The sequence below is a fragment of the Labeo rohita genome, chromosome 10 (assembly GCF_022985175.1).
Source record: "Labeo rohita strain BAU-BD-2019 chromosome 10, IGBB_LRoh.1.0, whole genome shotgun sequence".
Taxonomy (NCBI): domain Eukaryota; kingdom Metazoa; phylum Chordata; class Actinopteri; order Cypriniformes; family Cyprinidae; genus Labeo; species Labeo rohita.
In genome coordinates this window covers 4,872,954-4,891,232 of record NC_066878.1, presented here as the reverse complement: position 1 = coordinate 4,891,232, position 18,279 = coordinate 4,872,954, and the positions used below count along the sequence as shown (strand labels likewise).

The window sequence follows — 18,279 nt, the reverse complement described above, 5'->3', positions numbered from 1 at the left end:
AGGCACAGAATGTTTGTAGAGTCTGTAGAGTCATAACACTCATGCATGCTTGCTCAAGTTCAGCTATTAAAATCTATGTTCTGTGAAGGCCACTCTGCCCATGAGTCATCACGTGGATCTGCAGTGGCTGGTAGAATGGAACGCTCGTCTGGTTAACAGCCACTATGACGTAAAGAGCCCGTCTCACGTGTGGATCTTCGCCCAGTCTGTGAAGGACCCCTGGGTGCTTTGTCTCTACAGCTTCCTAAGGCCAGAGCACCTCCCTAAGCACTGCCCCACAGCGCTCAGCTACGCCTGGCCCTACGCATTCACACGGTTACAGCTACTAATGCCGTTAGTTGACCCAAAGTGAGTTTTTTGATTATCTTCACTCTTAAACATACCGTTTTAATTGTTTTTTGAGTATTGTCAGTAAAATGAGAGTTTAAAAAACAGACTTTTTGAGCCCCTTTGGTACTCTCCTGCAGCAGTCCCGTTTACGCCAAAAAGACCAGCACGCCTGGTCCAGCTGATGGCTATGTGACGCTTTGGAGGAATTACTTGATAATGTGCCTCGGTGTTGCCAAACCTAGCATCATGAGTCCGGGTCACCTGAGAGCCTCTACACCTGAAATCATGGCTACCACACCCGATGGCAGTGTCACGTATGACAACAAGGTATGTTAAACTCGTAGCAGTCATGATTTGGAAAAAGAAAGAACTGTGATGTCACAAACATGTATGTGTTTGTGATCAGGTGATAGGCACACCATCAGTGGCGTGGCTCCTGAAACAGCTGGTTCCTCTCATGAGATCGGAGAGTTTAGAGATCACAGAATCTCTAGTCCTTGGCTTTGGACGAACAAATTCCCTTGTGTTCAGGTATTGTTTTTAATAAAGAAGCATCTTTCTCATTCTAATGAGTTATTTAGCAAAATTTCCTTTAAAAGCAGATTTCTATAGTTTTCATAGGGTTATTTCTTAAACCAGGAGAGTTTTACATCAGATATATCAAAGAACTCTGGCAACTCTGGTCTTTTGTCACACGCAGTGAGGAAGCTGTGAAAAATGTGAGGTGTTTGAGCAAATGAAAAGAGCAGCAAGTAATGTGTGTGTCAAACAAAATAGCAGAGATGACTGTCATTCCATTCTGACATGTGCCGTTACTTAGATGTCGATAGATATCTACAGATTCCATTCGACTGTTCTAGTAGTTCACCGAAGCACAGGCCTTGTTGTTGTCTAATTCTAAAACTAAATGTAATTTTAATACAGCTGAAATAAAATATAAATATTAGATGAAAAGCTAACAGAATCATAGAATAAAAAAAGCAGTACTAGAACTTTTAGAATATTAGAATTCTGTGAAATTTTAACTACTAAAATAATTTTTTTCCCAAATTCCATTTTATTTTTTTTTCAAAATTTTCTGGATGTAGTTTTTTTCTGTTTTCATTTTTCTAGACTCTGTTTTAATGGTTACAAAAATATATGTTAATCAAAAAGCATGTCTGATTAATAGAAATCATGAAACATGCACAATTTAACAGCAGTTTATTAAAAGTTTAACAAAAACAACAGTTTAAGGTCCTATAAAACATTCTCTTTTTTTTTTTCTTAAATTCAGTTTTATTTTTACCAAATTTTGTGTTTCCCATCTATTTTCTGGATTCCATTTTAATGGTTTCATTACATTTTTATAATCAAAATGAGTTCAGATTAATTGATTATATAAAAAAAGTTTATATGTATATATTAGAAATACTGTATTTTTTCATTTGTCTGGTAAATAAATTCTGGTAAAAAAAAGTTATTATTATGGTAGTACTATCATGTATGATATGACAATATCACCAGTTCTAGAAATTAAATAAATATTTAAATGTTATTTTAAATAGTAAAAATTAATTAATTAATTAATTAAATTAATACAATTTTGATTTAATCTTACTGTCCTACTTTTGATTTATTCATCCAAAATTTGGCAAATTCCATGACATTCTGCATTATACAGTAAATTCCAATTTCTGTGACTGGATTTCACAATTCCATCCGTGTTTTCCGTAGGGCCCTCTCTCTCTCTTGATAAATAGATAGATAAATCACATAAAAAATTTACTAAAATATAAACTAAAATGAAAATGAAAACAGCAAATATAAAAATGAAACACATTCAAAATATTAACAGATATTATACTAGTGTAAATAAATATTAGAATAACACTGAGAGCAAACTATTTAATGTAACTTAAATAAATTTCAACCCTAGACATATTGATTTTAATTTTGACATTTAATGTCAGTTATGAATTCATAGCAGCACACTGCAGAATAAAAGCGTATTCACACCAGGCTTTGTAGTCAAAATATATTTATGGAAATATTCACGTTATTTTCATTCTGCGGGTTTCTTATGACTCTTTCATACATGTGTGTTTGATTAGGGAGCTGGTGGAAGAACTCCATCCTCTAATGAAAGAAGCTCTTGAGAGGAGACCTGAGGTATGCACTCTGTCCTAATGCAGCTCTGTGGAAACTGTGGAAATCCCTTAGATAACATACTGTGTGTTGTTTGGTCAATAGTGCAGTGGCAGAGTTCATGTGCATTTTTAGATTTAACTTGACTGTGATATTCTCTCTTTGTGTCTCGGTAGAATAAGAAGCGTAGAGAGAGAAGAGATCTGCTCCGGCTGCAGCTGCTGCGTATCTTTGAGCTTCTTGCTGACTCAGGGGTCATCAGTGACAGGTGAACTTGTCCACTCACCCCAGACTGGTTTTGTAGACTTAAGTAGTCAAATCCTGGGTTTACCTTTTTAAACTGATCTTCTTTCACAACAAAGCAGATCTTTGACCTCTGTTAAATGAAAAGGGAAAGAGAAAGTCTTGTAAAAATCCCTTGTTCATCTGTTTTTTTTCCCTCTCTGCAGTACCAATGGGGCATTGGAACGAGATTCCCTGGCTCTAGGAGCCCTTTTTCTGGAGTATGTTGATCTGACCCGGATGCTGTTAGAGGCAGAGAATGACAAAGAGCTGGACATTTTGAAAGACATGAGAGCCCATTTCAGTGGAATGGTGGCTAACCTTATCCAGTGTGTTCCAGGTGAAACATAAAGCCAATACTTGAATATCCCTAATCTATTTAAGGCTTTTAATCAGATATGTCCATTCCATTAGCATCTCAAATATCTTTCCCAGTGTTCAGTACATACTGAAAATACTCCCAAATATACTCCATGATATCACAGATCCTAATGAGAGTAGGTCAGATATTTTACCTGATATAATAGAACCATTGATACAAGGGTCTTAGTGTCTAAGGTTATCCAAACAAGCCGCCTTTTCAAAGGCTCAATAGGCTCTAACACAGAATGAGTCACTTATTAAAGGCCCAGGAGCAGAGCTATGAATAGAACTGTGCTGGCTCTGATTAATACGTGCTGACTGACCAAGAAAACCCTCAGACCAGCAAAGCACGACATCCCCTCTGACACACAAGCAGCCTATGTAAGCCCACCAGAAACCCTGCGTCACAGCCAGCTCTCAAATCAAAAGATGGTTGTGATGAAGGGCTGTTTAGTGTGTTGACATCTTGAAAAAGTGGGATGAATATTGCTATTTTTTATAAATAAGTATGACAAACTCGTCATCAACAGAAGAAAATTTATTCTCATATTAAGTATTAACATATTAAGTTTTCACAAAAGTGTTATATTTTATAATTATAAGCAATATTTCTTGAGTACCAAACCAGCATATTAGAATGATTTCTGAAAGATCACGTCTCATTGAAGGCTGAAGTAATGGTTACTGAAAATTCAGCTTTGCATCACAGGAATACATTTGTTTTTAATACATAATAAAATAGAAAAAAAATATTTTAAATTGTGATAATATTTCACAAATTTCTTTAAATAAATGTAGCTTTGGTTAGCATAAATAACCTATTTTAAAAGCATTAAAAATCTTACCAGTGGTCAGTGCCGATAGCCTAGTGGGCAAGTGCGCCGACAAACAGTGCCGTTGCACTATGGGCCTCCCGATTTCGAACCCTGGCTCGAGGACTTTTCCCAATCCCGCCCCACTCTCTCTGTCCCACTTTACACTATCCTATCATAATAAAAAAAAAAAAAAGCCACCCCCCCCAAAAAAGAATTACTTTGTTTCATGTTTGCATGAAGGTAACGTGCTGAAAGGTGTTATTTAAAAAAAAAAAAACATCTTACCTATCCAGACTTTTGAATTATAGAGTACATACTTTCAAATAATACCAGTTAATTTTAGATTTTAAGTTGCCTGATCCCTGCGTCACAGCCAGCTCTCAAATCAAAAGATGGTTGTGATTGTTGTGATTGTTGATGGTTGTGTAAAGAAATACCAAAAAATCTTCCTCATTCGTGTTTTTCTCTTTAGTCCACAACAGGCGGTTATTGTTCCCTCAGCAGAGCTTGAGGCATCACCTCTTCATTCTCTTCAGCCAGTGGGCCGGACCCTTCAGTGTCATGTTCACACCTCTGGACCGCTATAGTGATCGCAACCACCAGATCACACGCTACCAGTACTGCGCATTGAAGGTAAACCTGGATTAAAAAAAACTGCTCATTGACATTTCAGAGAATCACCATTGAGGCATTTTATCAAACAAGACTTTATTCCCTCATACTTGGCATATAGAAATATCTTGTAATTTAAGAGAACAGAGGAAGTTTTTGAAATTGCCATCACAGTTTGGTGCCGGTTGTCTCTTTGGCTCAAGTTAGTAGAAGGAAGAAAAGATACAGTCATGTTAGCAGTACTAAATCAAGTGGAAACGTCTGAAATCCAATCTGGAAAATACCTGTAGCTCAATTAACAACTGGCAGGTGTCTTGCGGAAAATTCCCCAAGCTCTCTGCACCCTCTTTGTCCAAAAAGGCATGCGCTTGGCAGGTACCAGAAGCTTCAACCTTTTTTTTTGAAGAAGGCGTGAAAAGCCCATTCTGGTTTGTCACAATGGATCAGGGCTGTTAGACAGAATTAGCATATGTGTAAAGTTTAAGAGAAGTGTGTAATTTCAATCTAAATTTAAAGACTTATTCCTCAGAACTGTGATTTTTTTCACATTCAAACTTTGAGCTCTGATGAGATTTTCTTTAATGTAATGTTGTGTTTCTGTGTGTACATAATTTGTTTCCAGGCTATGTCAGCGGTATTATGCTGCGGCCCTGTGTTCGATAATGTGGGCCTTTCTACAGATGGATACCTGTATAAGTGGCTGGACAATATCTTAGCCTGCCATGATCTCCGGGTAAGCATTTACTCACTCTTTTTATTGCTGGAAAGGTTCCTATGTCAGCTGTACCCCTTGTCCAAACCTGTTAATGTTGAACAGGCTTCCTGTTTAATTTTATAGCTGCTTTTTATCAAGTTTAATACCTGACATTAAAATTTAACCAACAAGCCTGTCAGGATTGGCCTGTGAACATATTTTGTTTTATATCCTTTTCTGCATTATTGACTTTATTGGTTCTGGGTTGTCTACTTTTCAAAGGAGTTTTACCTTATTGTTTAGGCTTGCAATTAAAGTTGAAATGAATGACTAGCAGATTGGATTAACTTTAATTCTGCTTGATTATGAGAAATGCACACATTTGAACACTCAAATTTATATCACTGCCCTGGGCTGCAGGTGCATCGGCTGGGCTGTGAGGTTGTTATTTTGCTCCTGGAACTGAATCCAGATCAAGTGAATCTTTTTAACTGGGCTGTGGATCGCTGCTTCACTGGATCATACCAGCTGGCTTCAGGGTGCTTCAAAGCTATTGCTACTGTGTGTGGTAGCAGGTAATTAGAGCCTTACCTTTAATGAATTTGCAATATTTTGTTGTCAGATAGCACATGATACATCATTTTTTCGCCTTGCTTTTTAGGAATTATCCATGTGACATTGTGACTCTTTTGAATCTGGTGTTGTTTAAGTCATCTGACACAAGCAGAGAGATTTACGAGATATCCATGCAGCTCATGCAGGTACGTGACTTTTTTTTTCAAGCCAGTTGTTACAATTTTTACATGCTTTTCATGTGAAAGATGAAAGATTGATTGATTGATTACTATTCAGAAAGTATGTACTTACAAGCTTTCTCTCCAAAAATAAATAAATAAAATATAGTTGCAAACAGCGACATTTAAGCACATACAAAAAGATATAAAAAGGCGTTACATATTATTTAGTAAGCCTGTAACTACCTGAATCAATGATTACATTTTTTTTTTGCCAAATCCTGGTAATTTACCATAGAAATATGCTTTATAACGTTTTTAACGTTTATTGCACCAGCAGTGGTCCCATCTCCCTAAAACTTTGCTTGCTTGTTTAGAATCATGTGATCACCAGGTTTTGTGAAGTTTTGAGCTTTCGTTTAGGCTTTATAGGCTTTTCTATTTAGACAGGCCCCTTTTCTAAACTACCCCGTTATAGCTTCCCAAAAGGTAATTTTCAGCTTTTTTTTTGATAACTATCTGACTTACGGTTTGGTCTGCCCAATCAGTTTTACGTGGAGATTGTTGATCCTTGGCCATTCTAACAATTACAATAGAGTTTCAGCACTACGTGCTTGAACCTCTAATTACTAGCTCCTGTTTTTCCATTTCTGTATTTCTGTCACTCAGGTTCTGGAGTCCAAGTTGTCTGTTTACTCAAAGAGGATTGTGGGGCAGAAATCTGGAAATATCCTGTATGGCACACATGGTCCTTTACCGCCACTCTACAGCGTTTCTCTCTTCCAGCTCTCAAATCAGCTGGCCTGCATGTATCCTGAACTCACCCTGCCTCTCTTCTCAGGTACGCTGTCTGTGACACACTTACTCATGCTTTACAAGGAATAGCTCTTAGCCAGATGTTTGGATGTGTCACCAAACTGTTGCCCCACCAAAAGCAAATAAACACATAGATGCAAAAGAAAGGGCCTGGTCGAGAGTCCTCTGTTATTTGTACTGCAGCCCAACTTTTGACCTTGTGCTAAACCTGCCACTCATTTTTTTTAATCCACAATTATTTCTCACATATAGAGGTCAGCCAGAGGTTCCCCACTACTCACCCTAACGGCAGACAAATCATGTTGACCTACCTGCTGCCTTGGCTAAACAACATAGAGCTGGTGGATACAGGACTGCTCCCCCCAACCTCCAGCCCATGCACTCCAGAGGAAGAGGCTCGTGAGCAGTCTGACAACCTGGGAATCACCCACAGGCTCAAAGGCAACGGCTGGGGCTCTCTGCAGGCCACCTCACTGGTCCTAAACAACCTCATGTTCATGACCGCAAAGGTGGGAAGCACTTCACTATTGCATAAATATCCAGTTGTGGTAATGACTCAACCCACCCGAATGACAGGCTCAAATTAGATCTCAGTTGATTCTACCAGACTGCAAATAGATGAGGAGGAGAGGAAAACTAAATTATGATTATACAACATTATACATGATATGCTGCAATGCTATAATACATTGCTATGAAAGTATTGAAAATGGCTTCTTTAGAGGTGGCAATCAACTAAGATGTTATTTTTGTGTGGTTTTTCCATCAGTATGGAGATGAAGTCCCAGGTCCTGAGATGGAGAATGCCTGGAATGCTCTTGTGGCCAATGACAAGTGGAGTAACAACCTGAGAATAACATTGCAGTTCCTCATAAGCTTGTGCGGAGTCAGCAGTGACACTACATTGTTACCTTATGTAAGGAAAACACACATATGGACATGCTTAACCAACATTGTCATTTTATTAGCTTATAATGGACTAAATTTGTTTCGAACTGTTTTTAGATTAAGAAAGTGGTGATATATCTGTGTCGGAACAACACTATTCAGACCATGGAGGAGCTGCTCTTTGAGCTTCAGCAGACAGACCCGGTAAACCCAGTGGTCCTACACTGTGACAACCCACCGTTTTACCGCTTTGTTGCCAGCAACAAAACCTCCGTTGTGGCTTCAGGTAAAGCACATATGGTTTTTAGCAGAATTTATTATTTTTTTGAATGCAGTTTCAGAAGAAAAAGATAAACTTAAGATTTGTTTAAAATAACTTTCAGACAGTTTCACAGGAAACAACTTATTGTTTAAAACTATGCAAATTGTGTAATTGTATAATGGAAGCACTATTAATAATAATAACATAATTAATAAATAATTAAATCTATAAATATACATATAGGTGCTTATAAATGTAGTACTAGCTCAATTCAGCAATGACAGTTCTGTGTTTTGGTCTGTCCAGTTTTAAAATCATTGATTATATTGTATTGAATGGTGCGAGTCTCATAACCCAATGTACTGTTCTTCCCTGATTATGGATAAATAATCAGTTTTTTGTTTGTTTGCAAAGGCACAACATCTAGCAGTAATACGGTAGTGGCTGGGCAAGAAAACTTCCAAGAGACAGATGAGGCAAAGATTGTCAGAGAGAATGAAGAAAGGTACATCTTTCTTTATGTAACTTTGATTTGAACTTTGAAAAAGAGAGAAGGAAGTTTAAAAAAATACCACTCTCCACCACATATAGGCTGTAAGTGCTCATCCACCACATATGTGACCCTGGACCACAAAACCATTTTGTCATAAATGTCAATTTTTTTTTATATTGAGATTTATACATCATCTGAAAGCTGAATAATAAAGCTTTCCATTAATGTTAGAATAGGACAATATTTGGCCGAGATGCAACTATTTGAAAATCTGGAATCTGAGGGTGCAAAAAAATCTAAATATTGAAAAAAATTGTCCAAATAAAGTTCTTAGCAATGCATATTACTAATCAAAAATTTAGTTTTGTTATATTTACGGTAGGAAATTTACAAAATCTCTTTATGGAATATAATCTTCACTTAGCATCCTAATGATTTTTGGCATAAAAGAAAAATCGATCATTTTGACCCATACAGTGTTTTGTTAGGTATTGCTACAAAAAATATAGCTGTGCTACTTGGTTTTGGTTTTGTGGTCCAGGGTCACATATGTGCTAAGTAGGCAGCTGCTAGGTTGTTAAACAGCCAATTAACACATGTTAAGTCAATATGCACATTTGTTCTGTGTTTCCTAACATGTATTTTGTGCACACATTTCCTCAGGTTGAGCAATGCAGCCCGAGCTCATAACCGCCTGGAATCCCGCTACAGCAACAGCTCAGGAGGCTCTTATGATGAGGAGAAGAGTACGTTTTTTATCTGACCTGTATTATGGATGTAGTTATGGACAACTTTGCGGTTCACCGAGCCGCATGTGCAGCTCCAAACTTTTATAGGTTACAGTCAGTAATCGCCTAGATTACAAGAACAGAGCAACAGATGGTTCACAGCTGTGAATCCACATGCTGACACATACGACTGAGGATACATTTACACTCATTGTTTTACAGCTTTAAATTTCTAGCAGCTGACAACTGTACATGTGACTTACCATTTGGCGCATTCTGTATATACCAGTAATACATGCTTACTAGAGCATTGCGTCTCCATATTAAGGAATACGGTACTGAAATTAAAGTCAAGACGCATGCCTTTGTGTGTGTATTCTCTAATGTGCATGTCAACCAATTGTGCACACGTATTTATGAGTTTTGGGTGTGGGAGCTGCCAGCTTTTGTCCTGCCTACATACCTGTCATGACAGCTGATGGATGAGTGGAAACATGGCAGTTCTAATGGAGATGAATTATATGATAATTGCACAATGCGCTTTGAATTGACTCGTCACACCAGATGCTCATATAAAGTGACAGGCTAAAAGTATTTAATTTTTCATTTAGAAATTTAATTCTTAATTTAAGAATTACTTAAAATTGATTAATATTTTTTTATTCTAAGTCATCAGTTCATTTTGATTTTTTTAGATGTGAACATAAAATAATATAATACTTTATGATAGTAGAAATGTAAAGAAAATTTCAGAAATATTTTTTTGTGTTATAGAAACTCAGATTCAGGTGATTCAACTGATTTAGTGTTAAATCAATAAGATGTAATGTTAACTGTATGTGAAACTGTAGACACATTTTAAAATATTCCCTATTATAAGGCTTTCTGGAATGCTTGACTCTGATTGGTCACTCCCAGCATTTGATGGTCAAATATTGTTGCATAGCAGTGCTAAACTGTGTATTTGACTATTGTGCCCTACATACAGTAGCTGTGCCAGTTTCATATCTTTCGTATCACTCTGTGGTCTATTTATGCTTCTGAAGTCAAGATTTAATGCCTATTTATTTAATTATTTGGTATTTGGTTTCTCTGTTCACTCTGTGTCCTGATAACTCAGCCCAGCTGATTTTTTGACTCCTATTGTGTGTGTTAACAGATGACCCTCTGCCTCCATACGCTGCTTGGTTGATTAGTGTATTGGAGAGTAACAGACCTCAACCTCTTCCCATGCCTGTGAACGGTGGCTGTTGGGCCCCGCTGGTGGACTACCTGCCTGAAACCATCACCCCACGTGGACCCCTTCACAGGTATCACCCGAGACTGCCTTTACATTTTAATGAAGTCAGACTGAATAAGATTGAAGATTTCTGAAAGTTCTTAAATGTCCAAGGTTACTTTTACAACACTCCTACTCGCAAAACATTTACACAGACATACATGGATTCACACCATAAACTCATCCTTACAGAGTTGCTTTTGTTCACGTGCAGCGTGACAGATTTTATTAAGCCAGCCCCATAAAACCCACTCATGTTAGTTTGCTCTAGCATTTTACAGAAGTTACCCACAGCTCTGTTTTGTTTACAAGAAAAGGGCTATTGTTCTGTTACTGTAACAACAGTTCTTACCAGCATCCCTCTGACGTTTAATGGTTTTTCAGGAGGGAGGTACAGATGGTCAAACATGCATCAGAGGGTGGTGCAACAACATATTTGGGATTTTATAAACTATCAGTCAGGTTCATCAGATCTGTGCAGACTCAGGTTGACACCTGAACAGGAGGATATACATCAAAACTTAGTTATTGAAAATATGAGCAGAATTGCGTAACAGGAATACCTGCTAAAAATAAACTCCCCTTTGTGTGTTCTGTCTGGGTATGCACAACCCAAATGAAGAACCGTCTGTCTAAACCGTTCGGTAATTTCATGGATCTTGAATTTAATTAGGTGACTCATAGTCACAGCTGAGCTTGACCCTGTATGCCTTCATTTTAGGCCTTTTTGCCATTTTGATAGATAAAGTAGCAAAGAGAGAATGGGAAATATTGGACAAAATCAAGCCAGATTAAAACCTGCATCATCCACATGAGCACTAGGCCACAACCTTGCTGCAACCAGCAATCAGTTTAAGTGTGTAATACTATTCTTGTTGCGTGTGTGTGCCGGCAGGTGTAACATAGCTGTGATCTTCATGACGGAGATGGTTGTGGACCACAGCGTGAGAGAAGACTGGGCACTACACTTGCCGCTGCTTCTTCATGCTCTCTTCCTAGGTAAGCACTGTATTATTTTCTATCTCTTCTCATCTGTTTGTCTCACTCTGATTACTCTGAAATGACTTGTGATCTAGACTGTTACTTACTGTTAGCTTTTAAAAGATATGAGGGAGTGCATATTTGTGTTTGGGTGTCTTTGTGAGAACACACTCACATCTTTGGTCTGGCCTATATAGTTCCTGCATTCTCCACTGTAATTCACCCCAGCAGTCTGTCTGAATAACACAGCACAACAATGCCAGAAATGTGAAAAATGTGTGTGATGGAAAACGAAGAGGTGAAGGAAAGAAAGGGGGCTGGCGAAATGCCATCTACTCATGGCTTATCTCTCTCAGACTCTTGATGTCGTCAGCACCTCTTGTCCACATGTTTCTCTTTGTCTTTCGACTAGAAGCGCACCTGCTATTTTGTTAATTTAGGGGTTCAAGCGCGTAGCTCTGAAATCCTATTGTAATTTTTAAAATGGTCACGTAAAACTGATTGTGCAGACCAAACTATAAGTAATAGGGACTTGAAACTTGGAGGAATGGTAGTACTCACACCCCCGACAATGTGACGCGGGCTTGCCCCAATCGGCGTGACGGGTGCGCTACAGCACTCAAAAGTACAAAATTGCTCATAACTCCTAAATTGTCATTCTCAGGCTCAAGTGTCTTAAGAATCCATCAGATTTTTCAAAAAACCTGCTTTTGCAAACTAGTCCTAGGTTTTTCACCTCATCGGAACCAAACCAGTGCAGAAAGATTCTCTGGAGACTGAATATAATTAGCAAAAAAAGTTTAACTTTTGACTCACCGTCACAAAGAGGCGCAAAAACGTTCGAAAACATTTTAGTAAAATGCCTATAACTCCTGAACGGATTGCGAAGCTTGGCCACTTGGTGGTGCTATAAGAAGGAAAAAGCATAAAAAAGCTATAACTATGCAACCATTTGTCCTATCAATGTGAAAATTACTGTGCACGGTCTTGGTCCAAAGTGTGACAAGTGTCTACAAGGATATTTGTGTATCTTTGAACACGTGTTGGTCAAGGTTAACGGAGGCCAACCGGAACGAAACTCGGTGGGCCTGTTCAACTCATGGCTCCACTGGTAATAGATATCGATATCACATTTTCCAAGGGAGTAAACGATTGTACATTTTTTGCACATATGCACAATATTCGTATCATAGGATAGAACTCCCCATTCCAGACAACTTTGCCTCTACAACCACTGCTGTCAATCATTGTCAAATGATTGAGAAGATGTAAAACAACTTTTGTGAACTAGTCCTAGGTGTTTCGCTCAATCTGGAAAAAAACATTGCAGTACAATTCTCTAAACACTCTAGGCCAGTAATTATCAAAAAATTGTTAAAATTTACCCTTTAGGAAAGCTACAATGGGGACATTTAGAAAAGGGGCCTGTCTAAATTTACCCCAAATCCTATAAAGCCTAAAGGAAAACTCAAAACTTCACAAAACTGACTGAGCACAGGTGATTCTAAACAAGCATGCAAGTTTTAAGGGATCAGACCACAGCTGGTGCTATAACAGTCATAAACGTTAAAAAACATCATATTTTTATGGTGATTTACCTGGATTTGCCAAAAATTAATTAATTTAGGTGGGTATAGTCTTGCTAAATAATATGTAATGTATTTTTCCTTAAATGCCTTACCCCAGTAATCGCTGCTTGCAACCATATTTATATTTTCCTTTTTTTCAAAATATATTTGTAAGCTCAGAGATGGATCACAACACTACAAACTTTGATTTAAAGTGAAAAATATTAGAAATTTGTATTTAAAAAATTATATAATGCATATAATTTCTGTGCTCATGGTAGGTCTGACAATTTGTATGATCTGTTACACACTATTACAAGTGTGCGTTGTTGCACAGAGCACTGTTTTGTGTTCTCTGCTTCTCCTTGGAAACATAATGTGTTATTCACGTTATGCAACCGTACAGCGGTGGGAACACCCTTTGAAAGTCATTTAGTTCAGGTTCTGAATGTTGTTCATTCCTGTCCACTTCACTGGCTTCAGCTCAAATCAGTTCAGTTCATTTACCTGTGCATCTCTGTCCTCTCAGGTTTGGATCATTACCGGCCGGAGGTATTTGAGCACAGCAAGAGGTTGCTCCTGCATCTGCTCATTGCCCTCTCCTGCAACAACAACTTCCAGGTCATCGCCTCTGTCTTGTTACTAACCAGAGAGATCGGTGACAACAAGACCCTCACCGTTAAATCCAGCTACCAGCCTGAATATCTTTATACAGGTACAATCAGTTCTCTACCCAGAAGACTGTTTTTATACCCTTACACAAAAGAATTCCAATTTCTTGCTGGAAGTTTTATTTCCCGTAAGAACAAAATTCATAATAGAGTTTCAGAAAAGACATCATCAATATTTCAAACTGTGCTCAGACATGCCAAGATAATAAAGTCTGCAGGAGAAACTTCTAAGGCAAAGTGAACATGGAGAGCTACCTGTAAAAATTTCCGCTGGGTACAGTCATTGTTTCTTTACACACAGAAGAATAGCTTCAGTCAGTGAACAAAAAACATAGACCTTGCATTAAACTCATCTGACCTCATTTTGTCACGTCCCCTACAGCAAAGAGCAGACAGTGTGAGTGTAAGTTTCACCTACATTTCCAACACAGCTTAAATTTGCAATATGAGGAAGTAGGTAACTATTATGAAGCAAAAGCCCAAGGGTTAGGATTTAACACGCTTTGGCATAGAATTCAAAGTATTTTTGGCAGCTGTTTGTCTTTCTCTCTATAGAAGAGACTGAGGTAATTAGGCCAGACACTCTGCCAAGTCCCAGTTTGCATTATGACTGAGGTCTTTCTGGCATTTAATCTTTTATCCTTGGTGTCACTGATATTTCTGTTTCCTTGTTTACTGACACCTGAATAGACATATGAAAAGTAACTGCTGACAATTAAAGCTTGGAATACAAAGCACAGATGTTTTAGATGTTTTGGTTCATATTTTGATCATACAGCGAAGACTACTGGTGAATTCGTAATCAGGCCACAGACACAATAATATGAAAATAAAAAAAGTTTACGCATTTACTGATTGTTTATAATGTACTGTTTATAATCTGCATGTGTTGTGTAACCAATGCACACTTTCTTCTGGACAGGGGGGTTTGACTTCCTGCGGGAGTGGCAGGCATCACCAGTGGCGGATTCCGGACTAAGCTCGTCCTCCACCTCTTCTAGTGTGAGCCTGGGAGGAAGCATCGGAAACCTGCCACAAATTTCAGCTGACCTGGATGAGCTAGATGAGTCCTCCACAGAATCAGATGAGAAAACCAACAAGCTCATCGAGTTCCTTACCACCAGGTGTGTGGCAAAGATACAGTTTTTAGCTGTTGTTTTGATATATGTGGATGAAAATAAATCGAAACGTATGTCTAATATGAGTGAGGAGTAAGACACTGATTTAGAATGCATATAAATATGATTATCAGGATGACGACAAAAATGGATGGTGCATCAACAATCAAATATTCCAAATCTCACATATCCCCTAGTGGCCATTTTTTATTTTTTAATAAAATACTTTTAAATTTAAAAAATGTCTTTTATTTACTTAAATTAGTTGAAATGTTTTAAATTATTTACCTTTATTTTAATTTTTTTTTACATTTGAAAATCACACAGGTGATTTTGATAAATATCTAGAACGCATATCGTTTTTCTCCGGCAAACTACTGGGCATTTCCCAGAGTCATTAAATCAGGCATTTAGAGAGCAGTAGTTCATGTGTTTGTGGTTTTGGTGGTGGTGGTGGTGATACAGTGCATGGAGTACTGTCCTGTCCTTACTCAGGGCTTTCGGACCACTTTGGTGCCATGAAGACATTACGCCAAAGAACCCCAACTCTAAGAGTACCGAGCAGCTCACAAATTTCCTGCGGCATGTGGTTTCTGTGTTCAAGGAGTCCAAATCAGGTAATTACCAAACATTTTAAGTGCATTTATGTGTCACATTTCCAGAATAAAATATCCTGTGCATTATATTGAAAAAAGGATTGTTCGATAAGCAACTGATAAGTGTCTTGTGTCAGATTTCCATCTAGAGCATCAGCTGAGCGACGTTGCTTTGCAGACGGCTCTCTGCAGCTCCTCCCGACATTACGCCGGGCGCTCGTTCCAGATCTTCCGTGCATTGAGACAACCCCTTTCTGCCCACGCTGTGTCCGACCTGCTCTCACGCCTGGTGGAGGTTGTAGGGGAACATGGGGATGAAGTACAGGTATGCATCTATCAGCATGAGTATTAAATAACATCCATGTAATAAATACTATGATTATATCGCTCTCTGGAATTGGTTAAATGCATTTGGTGGCCAAACAAGTCTTAGGGCGTGTTAACACTTGTCATGTTTGGTTTGATTAAAACAAACTCTTGTGCGATTGCTCTGTTAGTGCGGTTCATTTGAGTAAGTGTGAATGCTGCCATCTGAACCTTGGTGCACAACAACAAGCAAACCGAGAATGCTAAAAAGATGGGTCTCGCCCCGCTTCCAAACTCTGGTGTGGTTAGAATGAAATATGAACAAAACACAGACCAAATACTTCTAAATGAACCAAAAACAGGAAGTAATGACAAGATACAATGCTATGAGACATGAGCAGAAGGCAAACATTGAGCAATGAGGAGGTAAAGTGCCTTTTATGAACTCTTTGTGAGTTCGCAGGTGGTGAAAATGAAATCATAAACATGCAGTGTTCAGTTCCGTGATTAAATATACGTCATTTAAACCGATCAATCAAGTTGTGAACGCATCACTATGCCTTTAGGTTCTTTAGGTTTACTGTCAAAAATGCCAGTGTGAATGCTAAGTGGACCAGGACCAAATGTATCATTTTCCTTTTTGGTTCCAGACTAAATGAACCAAACTACAAGCGTGAACACGCCCTTACTTTTAATCATATTGCTTTTTATTTTCTTGCCTTTTAGGGTTACGTAATGGAGATTTTACTCACTCTGGAGTCTGTTGTGGATAATTTAGCTGAATGTCTGAACAACAGTGAACTTATGGCAGCTTTGACAAGGTGAGAATTGCTTGCTGTACATTGCTGTATTTTCCTACTATTTTAGGCTAAAATGTTTAAACCTACAGTACACTACCATTTAAAAGTTAGTCAGTAATTAATTTTTTAAAATACATTAAAACTTTCATTCAGCAAGGATGCATTAAGTTGATCAAAATTGAAAGTCAAGAATTTTACTAAAGGATCGTGTGACACTACACACTGGCTTAAAGGAGTAGTTCATTTCCATAACAAAAATTTATGGATAATTTCCCCCATTGTCACCCAAGATGTTCATGCCTTTCTTTCTTCATTCATAAAAAAATTATGTTCTTTAAGGAAAACATTTCAGGAATTATTTTTATACAGTGGACTTCAATAGTGCCCATGAGTTTGAACATCCAAAATGCAGTTTAAATGCTGCTTCAAAGGGCTCTAAATAGGAATAAGGGTCTTATCTAGTGAAACAATCTGTCATTTTCTAAAAAAAATAAAAATGTATATACTTTTTAGCCTCAAATGCTCGGCTTGTCTAGTTTTGCAGTGCGCATGCGTACTCTGTAATCCGGATTAATAGTTAGTTTTTTGGGTTTTTATTTAGAAAATGACCGATCCTTTCGTTAGATAAGACCCTTATTCCTCACCTGGGATTGTGTAGAGCCTTTCAAAGCTGCATTTAAACTGCATTTTAGACGTTCAAACTCCTGGGCACCATAGAAGTCCACTATATGGAGAAAATTCCAGAAATGTCTTCCTCAAAAAACACAATTTCTTTACGACTGAAGAAAGAAAGGCATGAACATCTTGGATGACAATGGGGTGAGTACATTATCTGTACTCTTTCAATGGCTGCTGAAAATTCAGCTTTGCCATTATAGGAATTTATTACAATTATATTCAACTAGAAAACTTTTGAACTAGTTTGTACTAATGATAAGAATATAACAGAAGAAAAAAAAAGTATTAAATTATAAATCTATTTTTTTTAACAAAACCTGAAATGTCTATTCCACGTACAGAGACTCTTCTCCAGACTTCCTGGTGAGCGGGAAGCTCAACCCAAACCGTAAGAGCACAGGACAGCTGAACCTGCACCAAGAGGGCGGCACTAATGAGCGTAACAGGCACCAGCGCAGTTACTCTGTCCCTAAGAAGTTCGGCGAAAGTGGGGAAAACTCATCCGCCAACCCTCCTCGCAGCGCCACGCTGGACCGCATCCAAGCCTGTACCCAACAGGGTCTCGCCCGATCGGCCCGCAGCACGTCCTCCAACTCTACTCGCGCAGACACAAGTGTCATCACCGACCCCTCGCACTCCAGTCACCCTGCCAACCTGCTCGCCACCATCTTCTGGGTGGCGGTGTCGCTCATGGAGTCAGACTTTGAATTTGAATACCAGATGTCATTGAGGCTGGTTCACAAACTGCTGGCACGGGTTCCGTTGGATCTGCAGGAGAACAGGGAGAGACTAGAGAAGCTCCAGGCCCAGCTAAGGTGGAGTGGCTTTTCTGGGCTGCAGCAGCTGCTCCTGAAGGGATTCACCTCTCCGGCCACAAATGATCTTACACTTCAGCTGTTCTGTCAGCTTACACCTGTTTCACGAGTGCCGGTAGTGGACACATCGCAGGCTATAGGTGGGTAGAATGGTAGTGGCATAATTTTAAAACCTGTGCACAATAAAGGCCCAGGCTTGATATATATGGGCTGCCACTACTTAAAAAGTTTAATGCCAAATCGTCCCTAAAAAGGTCTAGAATAATTAAAAATATATATTTAATTTTTAATTATTTTAAATTATTTTAATACTTTAAAATTAA

General features: G+C 38.4%; 1 protein-coding gene across 1 annotated transcript in view; it reads left to right on the top strand.

Moving 5' to 3' along the window:
- Positions 1-18,279, top strand: part of fryb (furry homolog b (Drosophila)) — a 63,542-nt gene that overhangs the window by 31,644 nt on the left and 13,619 nt on the right. Inside the window, 24 exon segments of the mRNA XM_051120535.1 lie at positions 89-348; positions 468-657; positions 737-861; positions 2,424-2,481; positions 2,634-2,725; positions 2,907-3,079; positions 4,390-4,550; positions 5,152-5,262; positions 5,644-5,798; positions 5,885-5,984; positions 6,627-6,798; positions 7,026-7,282; positions 7,543-7,689; positions 7,779-7,947; positions 8,338-8,428; positions 9,080-9,162; positions 10,304-10,454; positions 11,319-11,422; positions 13,502-13,687; positions 14,566-14,767; positions 15,257-15,378; positions 15,495-15,682; positions 16,390-16,484; positions 17,483-18,096. Coding sequence (XP_050976492.1) covers positions 89-348; positions 468-657; positions 737-861; positions 2,424-2,481; positions 2,634-2,725; positions 2,907-3,079; positions 4,390-4,550; positions 5,152-5,262; positions 5,644-5,798; positions 5,885-5,984; positions 6,627-6,798; positions 7,026-7,282; positions 7,543-7,689; positions 7,779-7,947; positions 8,338-8,428; positions 9,080-9,162; positions 10,304-10,454; positions 11,319-11,422; positions 13,502-13,687; positions 14,566-14,767; positions 15,257-15,378; positions 15,495-15,682; positions 16,390-16,484; positions 17,483-18,096 — 4,006 coding nt within the window.